Source organism: Monodon monoceros, unplaced genomic scaffold, assembly GCF_005190385.1.
Source record: "Monodon monoceros isolate NGI ecotype Baffin Bay Population unplaced genomic scaffold, NGI_Narwhal_1 Super_Scaffold_5, whole genome shotgun sequence".
Taxonomy (NCBI): Eukaryota; Metazoa; Chordata; class Mammalia; order Artiodactyla; family Monodontidae; genus Monodon; species Monodon monoceros.
In genome coordinates, this window is record NW_021703782.1 from 62454544 (window position 1) to 62466687 (window position 12144).

General features: G+C 40.2%; 1 protein-coding gene across 4 annotated transcripts in view; it reads right to left on the reverse strand.

Moving 5' to 3' along the window:
• DOCK8 (dedicator of cytokinesis 8) overlaps nt 1-12144 on the reverse strand; it is a 227034-nt gene that overhangs the window by 119179 nt on the left and 95711 nt on the right. For 3 of the 4 annotated variants that reach the window (XM_029202019.1, XM_029202020.1, XM_029202021.1), the window contains 4 exons: nt 11201-11286; nt 7368-7434; nt 5146-5295; nt 1821-1901 (listed from right to left, as the gene is read on the reverse strand). In XM_029202019.1, the coding sequence (XP_029057852.1) occupies nt 1821-1901; nt 5146-5295; nt 7368-7434; nt 11201-11286 (384 nt within the window). Of the gene's footprint in view, nt 1-1820; nt 1902-2969; nt 3126-5145; nt 5296-7367; nt 7435-11200; nt 11287-12144 lie in introns of those variants that run through there. The other variant, XM_029202022.1, reaches the window with a different exon arrangement.

Consider the following 12144-nt stretch of genomic DNA (forward strand, 5'->3'; position numbering starts at 1 on the left):
ATGAAAATTGATAGAACCACTATGGAGAACAGTATGGAGGTTACTTAAAAAACTAAAAACAGAGCTACCATATGACCGAACTACTGGGCATATACCCTGAGAGAACCATAATTCAAAAAGATACATGTACCACAATGTTCATTGCAGCACTATTTACAATAGCCAGGACATGGAACCAACCTAAATGTCCATCAACAGATGAATGGGTAAAGAAGATGTGGCACATATATTCAATGGAATATTACTTAGCTGTAAAAAGGAACGAAATTGACTTATTTGTAATGAGGTGGATGGACCTAGAGTGTGTCATACAGAGTGAAGTAAGTCAGAAAGAGAAAAACAAATACCGTATGCTAACACACAAATATGGAATCTAAGGAAACAGTACTGATGAACCCAGTGGCAGGGCAAGAATAAAGACACAGATGTAGAGAATGGACTTGAGGACATAGGGTGATAGGGGAAGCTGGGACGAAGTGACAGAGTAGCATTGACATATATACACTACCAAATGTAAAATGGATGGCTAGTGGGAAGCTGCTCGTAGCACAGGGAAATCAGCTCAATGCTTTGTGACGGCCTAGAGGGGTGGGATAGGGAGGGTGGGAGGAGATATGGGGATATATGTATACATATAGCTGATTCATTTTGTTGTACAGCAGAAACTAATACAACATTTTAAAGCAATTATACTCCAATAAAGATATAAAAAAAAAACAAACCAATATGGCACCAGCACCAAGTCAACTGCCTCTGCCATGGATATGACAGCCATCTCCAAAATCCCTACTCTACTGATTAAAAAGAGGGAATAGGCAGAAAAACAACACATCTCAGGCCAGAAGTCCAACTGATAAGGAAGTACAGAATAGAAAAGGAGGAATTTAAAGAATTAAAGAAAGCCTACATTCAATTATTAAATATACCTTCAGCTAAACAAACAAACAAACAAGCAAACAAAAAACCCAAAAGTATTGGGGCTTGTTATACTACCTAATCAACAAGTACCTCTTTTAGGTGCTAGCTACACTGGATTCGCACGAGAGAATCTTGGGATGAAAAGTTTTGTACATCATCTATCAAGCTCTTAAGAGAGCCTGTTTTTCCATAGTTGTCTTGGAAGATTCCAGAAAGATCTATAAGCGTTCCTAACAACCTCCTTATTAGGTTGACAACACTTCCAAAGTAATCATTCTAAGTTCAGGATAAAAGGTATATTAAAAAAAGCAAGTTATCTTGAGTTCAATAAATCTTACTTGAAATTTATGAGTCTGCAGTAGGATGCTGTTAGGCAAGTCTTATTCCAAAAAGGCCGTGTTTTAAAAATTATGTTGGAAACTTTTGCAAATGGGTGCTGAGACGTCCTTTTCATGGCTCAGTACCTATGTTGTACTAATAAATTTACGATGTACAGCAGTCTCAGCTAATGTCCAAATATCCAAATCAGAAAGGGTGGTGGCCCATGCTGTGGAGGAAGCTAGGGGAGCTGTGGCACTGTTCAGTTTCATGGGGTGTCTGTGGCCCTCCCAACCGAGTCCGGGCCTCAGAACCAAGACAACAGGACACGTTTTTGCCCTAGTCAAGTTTTGTAATTAGACATTGGTGTGTACATCATCGTTTGCTGAGTTTAATAGTTTATTTCTTTAAAAAGTTGTCATCGATGAAGTTTCCCTTCCTTATTTTGTTTGAATATAATTTACTAGTGCTTCATATGGGGACACATTATGGACTAAACTCCATTAACTATTTTATGGGAGACTTCTGAAAAATACCTGCTTATTCTAAAATGTTACCATTTAGCAATACTCAAAATAGCATACCTTTCCACCATCACTTTCTTTGATAACCATGTAGGGTTCTGCACAGTCTCCAATCTCTCCCTGCTGAAGGACTTTTTCAATCTACCAACAAAAATAATATTAAAACAAAGCATGTGAATTACATTTGTATAATGGAATCTATGCAACCATCAAAATAGTGTCTTATGACAATATTCGATGACATCAGATATCCATAATATATGTTTTTTGATTAAAAAAATTAGTACGAAGAGTATTACACAGTTTTGTAAAAAAAATCATAAAGGCATATTAAAAGGATGATAGATATACGGTAAATGTTAATAGTAGTTATCTTTGTATGGTGGGATTATGTACTGTCTTTATTTTCTTCCTATTGCTTACGTGTATTTTCTGTTTTTAAACAATAAACATGTATTATGCCTACAATAAAAAATACAATAAAAGTTATTTTTTAATACAAAACCCACGAGACATATGTAGGATATTAATAGCTCATTTTGTTTATTATTGCTTACAACGTAAAAAAAGAGATATGACCTCTGTGAAAGTCAGGTTGGGGACTAAAACCTTCCACAAAATGAATAAATGAACAGAATAAATTATCTGTAATTGTCTCCCTTGTATTTCCTATTAGGGCTGCTTTTCTGGATTTAACAGACTTGGAAAGGAACTTGAAAGCAGTAGGATGGTACAGTTTTTCACTTTGCTAACTGGCTGGTAATATGAATTACTACTGTCAAGCATCGTCTTCCATCTTGCTGCAAGTGAAGGACCTGGCTGGCCATAAATCTAGGCCCAATGTTTAAGAGAAAAAAAAGCAGAAATTTAAAATTGTCTAACACTCTGCTCAAAGAAAATTTAATTTAACTTATATGTGGAAGAGAAAAACAAATGGATTTAGTCCCATTAGTCTGTGTTAGTAGTTGAGATAATCCTTGAAGAAGAAGTTTGGGTCAACATATCCTAAAAGGCACACATTCTTAACAGGCACTATCAATTAGGCACAAAGTATTTAAATCAGAAATACCCAAGTGATGGAGGGTGATTCATGGAGTTTCAAAGGAAATGGCATGGGGCTGCTCAATGAACATCTGTCTCAAGGAGACTGCAAGCATTAAGTCTCTCGTCTCACAGAGGAACTTAAAAACCCCTTCCCACTGCCATCACCTGAAGATGAGGCTGATCCTCCTGAGAGATGCACCAGGTTGAGGCCATGGACACATAACACTCGAGGTAGAGACTAACCCATTTTCCTGTTAGTCAGCGATCATTCACCTACTCATTTGTTCAGAAAACATTTGTTGAGTCCTTTCTGTAGGGTAACTGTTGGGGAGACAAGGTGGTGAACATGATAGGCCTGGTCCCTATCCTCCTGAAATTGATGGTCGGGAGTTTACACAGCAAATTGGAAAGAAGCTAATTTTTCCATGAGGTCAGTGGACAGAAATGTGGCCTTTAAAATGAACTTTGAACCAAGATAAAGAACCTTCTCATTAGAATCCGGAAGCGAAGAATGGGAATGCCATGACTTTGCATCTAGAGCATGGAACCCGCAGGAGAGGGATCTCCAGAATTTGGAAGGAGGATCCAGATTCGACCAGATCAGCAGATACGATTCCCTTCACTGAGTTGGACAAGGCTAACTTCAGGTACTTTGCGAGAAGGAGCTGCCGGCTGCTATGAGAGCCTACTATGTGGTCCTTCAGCATTGATACGTAAAAGAAACGCCTGAGTCCTCGTAACCATGGCAGGCAGGGGAAAGGGGCATATCAGAATTGCCTGGGAATTTCTTTAAGGTAAAGAGGCTACCCTCAGCCCTATTTAGAGGGAAAGAAGCAACAACTGTGGTATTACAATAAAGAAAAACAAATCAGAAGCAAACCAGGGACTGTCTTACTGAGTAGATTTAAATTTCTTAACTCTATCCAGACAATTTAGAGAATGTTTATCACTGCCAAATGAATGCATTTATACATCTGAAAATTTTGGAATATACTTAGTAATAGTCACCCGTAGGTAACCACTGATATTTAGCAGACTACCATGGGTTACCCAAAATAAAGTCATCCACTGAGAACTGGAATTGGAAATAAAATTTGGATCTATGGAACTGGTATTGGCTTCTTTGATTTCCCAGGCTGGAGTGAATTTTAAAAGTAACTGCAAGCTGCTACAGTTTGCTAGAGTAGACTTTAAGCTAATTTTCCTGTATGTCTAAGTAATATTGCAATGAAAAGGACACACATTAAGTTTGACAACAAGAGATGTGTCTTTTTAGCAATAGGATTTTAACTCTGTTTTCCAGAAACTTCAATAAGTTCCCTTCAAGCTATAATGACCTTTCAGAATTTTTGTAAAATGGTGTAAAAGGAGCTAGAATGGAAGGACATCTGCCTCTTGTTAAGTGACCTCCACATCACCTGAAGTTTTTGGAACCTGTATGCTACTCTCATGGGATCATGGGGGAATCAATGAGATTATGGACATAAAACACTGTGCTAACTAGAAAATGTCCCAATCCTAGAATGCTGGGTGTACATGAAATTAAAACAACAGGACTTTTTTTTAATTTGAGGGTAAAGAGTCAATGAGACTAATTATTTGGCTTAAAGTAGATAAAATACTCAATGTTTGCTGTTAACTTCTAACCGGCCATTTTGGTGTGTAGAGAAAGTCTCTGGTTTTCTTACATCAGCAAAGAGTACAATCTAGAATGAAAGGTCTTTCCACTTAGAACTGCCCACAGATTTTGACTCTCACTAGACATACTCAGTCTGTGAGACGGTGATGAAAAGGGAGAGTGAAGCTTGGACACTATAACCCACACCTCAAACTGTCAGAGCCTGTATTTTCGGACATTTAACTCTGGGTCTTTAGAAAAATGTGAACATGATTAGGAGACTCTATCTGAGATTTTTCTCCACAGCAGCATCCCAGAGCTGGATAGCTGAGGGTGTTTTCCTTGTTAGAAGGAAGGGTGTCTATACATGCCAGACTTTATTCTGTAATCACAACTACTCATTGAGGGAGGTGTTATTATCTCCACTTTACAGATGAAGAAACTAAGTCTCAGAAAGGTTAGGTAATTGCCCAAAGTCATATAGCTACTAAGTTGCAAAGCCAGGACTCAAACCTAGGACCGTTTGACTCCAAAACCCATAGTCATTCTAGTACCCAACACAATTTGCTCATAAAGGAAAAGGAGTAAAGTTGAGAGGGAAACAAAGCGAATCTCACAGAGGACATGTAATATTTTCTGATACCTCTTTCACTCGAAACATGCACTGGGAGTAATGCAACAATGAGAACATCAGACTGTGCCAATCAGATTGTGTTGAACTACCTTGACTACTAGGTAGATGTCCGAGGATGGATAGGTGACTGAGAATACCGCAGATCTTGCCTGACTGGACGTGGCAACAGAGGGCGTGTGAGCACGCAGAAATCCTTTGAATTGGTCAGAGTTCAGGTCACAGTGAAAATTTTCTGAGATCTGTAAATGAGTGGCAAAATGAAAAATGAGTTATACCTATTGTTCTCATGGTCTAAACACGTTAAAAAAAAAAAGTGGAAAAGAAAAACCCACCAGGTTTCACCAAACAAATAAGTATAACCGTAGACATGTTTTATGACTAGCGGCTGCTGAAAAATCTGATACGTATTTTGTCAGTCTCTAGGTATTTCTGAGTCATTTGAGAGATGTTCTTTGAAACATTAAAATTTGTATTAACCCACCAGTATCTCCTGAATTTCAGTGATGTGCTAGGTACTGCATTGAAGAAAAGCAAGGCATTACTTTGGCTCTCAATTAGTTTACAATCGAGAATGAGGGAAAAGGCAAATGCATACTAACTACAGTAAGAGCAAAATATAAGTGACCACACTCATACAAAAAAGCGCTGTGGAAGTTCCCGAGGGTGAGAGGTCACATCCAGTTGGGGGGGATGGGGAATGCTCTCCATGGGGGAGGCATGTGAGATGGACAGGCCTTGGAAGAAGGTTCCGCCAAGCAGAGCTGGAGGGGGACTGTGTACCAGGGAGCGTGCAGCACAGGTATCTCAGAGGCTGGAACACGGGGAGTGACTTTAGTTAACATCAAGGAGCCTGGCTTGACTCTGCCTAGGCTCTCGAGGGAAAGAAAGCAGATGAGAGCCATCCTGAAGAAAGCCGGGCATGGAAGCTGAAGAGTTTGCTTTCGATGTTGCAGGTAGTGAGGATCCGTTACAGATTTCGAGCAACAGCATGTCACGATGAATGCTCCTGAGCTCAGCGGTGCGGTGTTACTTAAGAACCACTGTAGAGCTGGGTTTCCCCTTCACCACTAATAGATTTACAGCCAAGAAGTGGCTCCCAGGCAGAGACTACATTTACCAGCCTCCCCTGCAGAGTTAGGAGTGAGCACGTGACTAGATTCTTTCCAGTGAATTGTGAGCACAAGTGATGATGTGTCTAACTTCCAGGCTCCAACACCACCCCACACCCCCACCATCTTTTCCCCTTTTTCCGGGGGCCGTAGTGGCAGTGACAAGAGTGACTGGGGAGGGCACATACTGAAGATGTACGGAGGAGACACTGCCACTTGGGTTCCCGAATGCCTGAGTGGAGGAGACCACTGTTGACCCTGCACCTCCCTACTCTGGACAAAGAGACAAAGGCAGAAAATTCTCCTTCTTCTAGCCAAGGGTTCTCCATATGTGGTCCCCTGACCAGCAGCTTCAGCATCACCTGGGGACCTGTTCGAAATGCAAATTCTTAGGCCCCATCCAGATTTACTGAATCAGAAACTCTGGGGGTGGGCCCACCATCTCTTTTAACAAGCCCTCCGGGTGATTCTGCCAGTGCAAATCTGAGCTTTAAACCACTGTAAACCATTTAAACCACTTAAACCATTAAACCATTCAGCTTTAAACCACTGAATGTGTGTGTGGGAGGTTACCTACCCTGACCAATACAAATCTTAGTGATTATTAATATTTATTCAAAATATACACACTTCCTTAGCTACTGAATGGTTATGGGTAGAGGGGCAGAAACGTCTCCTCTGGTTTTGCTATTTGTGCCCTCCTCTAGGAGTTACAAAACGACAAAACATTAAGACATTCATGGAGAAATCTTTTCAATTAAAAGCACAATATACTTGGTGAGGTCTCTACCTGATGGCAAATTTAGACTTTCATTGCACGAGATGCCTTCCATTCATGATAAGCCTGTCTCACAATGCAAAAAATTCCCAAACTGAGGAAACATTACATGCACTGGGCTTGTTATAGCCATGTTTACATTGCTTTGTTTTATGTGTAACCCCATATGTCACTATTTCACTTCTCTATCTCAGCCAGGCTACCACCTCCAGCCGACTTTCTCGTAAAGGTTCTTCAAAGAACATAAATTCCCAGGTCACTTCTTTAAAAACTGCAAAGGCAACAGAACTGGACATATCAAAGGTCATTTGCTTTCAAATCTGATGTGGTTTTCCTACACAGAAGTGAGACTTAAAAACATGAACCCCAAGACAACGAACAACATGCAATGTCCTCAGGGTTGGGCTATTTTTTGCTGTCTTACCTTTTTCCTTTCTTTAACATCATAGAGGGCAATGCTGGCAAACAGAGGCTCAATTTCAATCTCAAACCTGTCAGAGAAAGAGAGAAAAACATATAGTTTCAACTTAGATAATTCTGAATTTTCTGAAAGTGCCTGGATATATAATCTGGTTAACAATGTAAGTTGTTTTCAGAAGTATTTGGGTAGCTCTATGCATGTGAGAATCACACTGGAATGTTAATGGAGAAATATGGGAGGTTCATGGAAAATTCCTAATCATTTGAGACCATGGTGGATGGTACGTTCTCCCCAAAAGTGCTTGCTGGTGACCCTGCAATAGAGAGCGGGTGGAACAGATCCTTGGTCTGATCCAGTATGGCACTTCTTACCATTGTAGCTGCTGTGTTTTCAGAGGATTGAGTCTCTGTCTTAGCTAAAGGTCTTGTTTACAGTTTACAGATTACTGCTAGACTAGAAAGCTCTATTATTCAATTTTAAGGGCTGGGGCTTTTCAGCTAGTACAAAAAAAAAGTTCAGTTGCTTTTCTTTAGGTTAGGTTATGATGTGTGTGAATATCTGGCCCTTCCTAACTCCACTGCCAGGGTAGCTGCTGACCTGAGGTGGAGGGAGGGGATTGAGCACTGCTGATAAACACTGAGGTGTGTGGATCCAATTAGAGCTGGAAATATGGCCCTAATTGCCAATTCCCCCAGAAATGGTGGGTTTGAAGAGAGGGCATCCCCAAAGCATAATCCTGCCACACGTTATAGGATGCACATGGAGCAGAGATGTTCACCTTCCAAATTTCTCAGGTTAACAATCCATGATACTGCCAGCTAAGAGCCCTAGTAATCAGGCCCTGGATCACCGTTATTGCAGAAGTCAAGGTAAATTAGGTCAAATTTTGTTTCAAGGCCTATGTGAGAGGATGGCCTTATCATTGGATAGCTTTGTCTAAAAAGAGGACTTTTGAAGAAGAATATTTGGGCAGAGGTAACCACAGACAAGAGTGAGTCGGTCAAATGGCACTTTTGGAAATGAGGCAGTAAGGCATGATGGCAAAGGAGGGCACTGAGTCAGACAGACCTGGGCTCTGTTCCCTCTCCCGCTGCCTGCTAACTCTGGGATCTTAATCAGGTTACTTACTTTTCCCAGTTGCATTTATTTATCTGTAACATGAGGAAAGGACACCTGCTCTTCCCATTTCCTAGGACTGTTGTAAGCATTGTGAAAGATAATGTGTGTGAATATGCTTTATAAACAATGTCAAGAACACCATTATCCACAGTAGCCAAAAGGTGGAAGCAAACTCAGGTGTCCATCAAGGGATGAATGGATCAATAGAATGTGGTATATGCATACAATGGCATATTATTCAGTCTTGAAAAGAAAGGAAATTCTGACACATCCTACCATATGGAAAAATGTTGAAGACACTGTATAAGTGAAATAAACCAGTCACAAAAGGACACGCATTACATAATTCCACTTTTATGAGGGAATGGTGGGAGAGAGAAATGGGAATTATTGTTTAGTGGGTACAAAATTCCAATTTGGGAAGGTGAAAAGAGTTCTGGAGATGGATGGTGGTGATAGTTGTACAACAGTGTGAATGTACTTAATGCCACTGAAACACCACTCAAAATGGATGGCAAATATTTCATCACAAATAAAATTTAACATTATCATTAAATTTTTACTGTTCATATTTAAACATTCTAGGTTTACCTATAAGAACTTGCTTTCTTTTATCCAGTTTATTTAAAGTAGTGAAAGACAGGATGATCTCTTTGGTTCATCTCCCCTATTGCAGGCATATGTTGGTATGAATACTATTTAAGATACTGGTGGAGTAGGTCAAGTATGCGCTGAGCAAACACTGCGATTCTACTTAATTTCTGCTTTGGCAGTTTGGGGGAAAAATAACTAGAAACTACACTTCACAATTTTCATCAAGAGAAATCCAAGTGACTCAATTTGTTTTTTTAATAATATTACATGACTATCTTAGTGACCATGTGTTCCCACCTGTGAGAAGAGCTACCATTTATTTATGGAAAACATCTAGGAGACTTAGTGTCATGCATCACAGGGAAGAATTCCTCCAATCCCAAAGAGCAGAGTTGCTGTATTGGATGAGCTTCCTGTGGTGGGTGGGTGAGTGCCTCAGACAATAGGGTGGATTTCCTGAACAATGAATGCAGAGGGGGACCGATCAGCCACTTCCACTCAGTCCTCCTGCTGAAGGGCCAGGAGGTTCCCCCTTCCGGGTCAGCTCGCAAGGGCTAGAGTTTGCCTTTCTGTACCCGTTGCTTGATACAGAGCTCACTTATTGGCCGCTCATCTCCGTGTACAAGACAAAATGTCCGAACTCCTCCCCCCATCCTACTGGTAAAACTGGCTTGAGGAGGGTGTTACAACATCAAGAGATCTCCACACCTGTGTAAGCAGTCATGCTGGCTTGTGTTCTGAGCAGAGAATTCGGGAGGCTCCGCAACAGAATCAGAAATTTATGGCACATAGGAACTTTGAGATCTGGTCTCACTACTTCATTTACAAGAACTCAAAATCCCAGAGAAGTCCCCAGGGCTGAAACATAGTCTTGAATCCAGAATCCAAAGGCTCTAATTGCAAACCAGGTGCTGCCTAAGGGGTCCATGAATTGACGTCAAGAGATGGATGACCTTCCTGATAGGGTATGAAAAAATGTTATGCTTATGAACTTTTGCCTTGGTAGAGCATTCACAACTTAATATCTTCAAAAGAGCCTATGAAGAAGTGGAAGAACTAATTCTCTAAAGCAGCAGTCTGCAAAGAGGAAAGGGAGGCAGGCAAGCACTCCAGGGGGTAGGCAAGGCAATCCACTGAAATGCAGGAAGAAAATACTATCATTTATTTTTACTTATTGAGTTCATCCTTCAAAATGCCTCAATTATGTATGTTTTATAATATATATAATATTTAATAAACAAGTACAAAATGAATACACACATGCAGAGGATGTGTGACTTCTAAATACAATCAAAAAATATGGAAACAATTGCTTTAAAGCAAATGCGGCCCATGAGATGAATCCAGATTTCAGACATGTTCTTTTTGAAATGTGTGGTACTTAAGAATGAGAAAATATTTAAGAAGTCAGGAAATTATGCAGAAAAATCTGGATTTCTAGCTTCTCTTAAAAAAAAAAATCAGACAATTGACCAAAATGGGCTTGTTTACTTGGATGGCAAGAATTGGCCCTAGCTAGTAGTGGGTGCCCCGTTGAGATAGTTTGCTGCAGTCCCCACTACTCTATATTGTCCACTGGCACTGAGAATGAATTTTAGTTGCATTTTTCATTGTGTTTTAACAGTGGTGTGCTGGTAAATGTTTAACAAACAAGCCTCTAAAAAAAAAAAAGGCTCTAATTTGTAGCATTTTCTGACTTCAGTGTTGTAAATATTTCCACCATTTCACCATGGCCAATTTCAAGCTACCAACGTGACTTCACTGAATAAAGAGTTGGGAAGAGAAGTATGCAATCAGCTCTCAGGAGTTAGAGCGGACTCCAGCACGCCAGAGCTTTTACTGTTATTTTTCTTAATGTAGGCCACTTCACTCAATTAATTACCTACGTGCCTAACCTTAGTGTTTTGCCTTCCCTGTCATAGAAGAATGACTGTCAAAGGCTTGGCAGGATTAGAATCTGGGACTAGCTGACTCCAAACTCTGCTCTTTCTACTACCTCACAGGGCACTGTTAAAAGTGTGTTGGGGGTCCTCCCCGATTCAAGCTCTGAGGGTAAAGACACAGTCTGTATTTGAAAGGCAAGAGAGACCTCAATGTAGTGATTAGTGTCTGCTCATACTTACTTCAGGGTCAGCAACTTGACCAATATTCTGTTGCCCAGATGTTCCTTAGGACAGTCTGGTACCGGACGTATTTCCACAGCATCCTCCTATTGTTAATCACATTGTAAAAGAAATCAGTAGTGAATTCCCATGAAGAGTTCCAGTTGAAGTTAACTCGGGGAAGGGAAGGCTGCTAGCCACCATGCAAGACAGCTTGCATTTGCTTTATTTCTAATTGCAGAATAACACATTGACTTTTACAAGACAGTTTATTATCCAACCCCTATGCTTCAAAGTCAGCATTTACAGCAAGCATTTTCTCCTTTCAGAAAGCCAAGCATTTAAGACAAAGAGACCGAGGGAGGAAGGAAGGAAATGTGAACATGGATATGGCTTAGTAACATCCACCAGATGGCAATGCAAAATCTTATACCTATTGTTGACTTTTTTTTTTGGCCGGTTCTAAGGACACAGAATATTTCTCCTGCCAAAGGCTTTACTAGTAAATATGTGAGTTTCAGATTTGAGATCTGAGTCAGAACAGTTCACCTGAGGCTATAAACCATTAAAACTATAATACAGTGTCTTTCTCGGTTTACTGTTTTCTTAAACGGATGACAGAGATTTGGGGTTGAATTTGTAGGTTCTAAATAGACATGCCCAGCTAGAACTTGCTAAAGTTCTAAGTATAGAGAAGCTTAGTAATGACAAATTTAAGAGGTATGTCTGTCTATTTTACTGCATAGGGACCAAGGGACTTAAAGGGAAGTATCAAGTTCCTGTTGTAATTTTTAACATTCAAATGTGAACTATCACAGTATCTTAAGTATAGTCATGCATGCAAAGATCAACAGTGCCAGTTTCCCTGAGAACTTTAATTCTTGCTCTTGTAGTAAGCTATGCAAACTCTGATGAGTGGTCTGCAGCTCACAAGGGTGCAACGAATAGAGCCATGTGTAATTGTA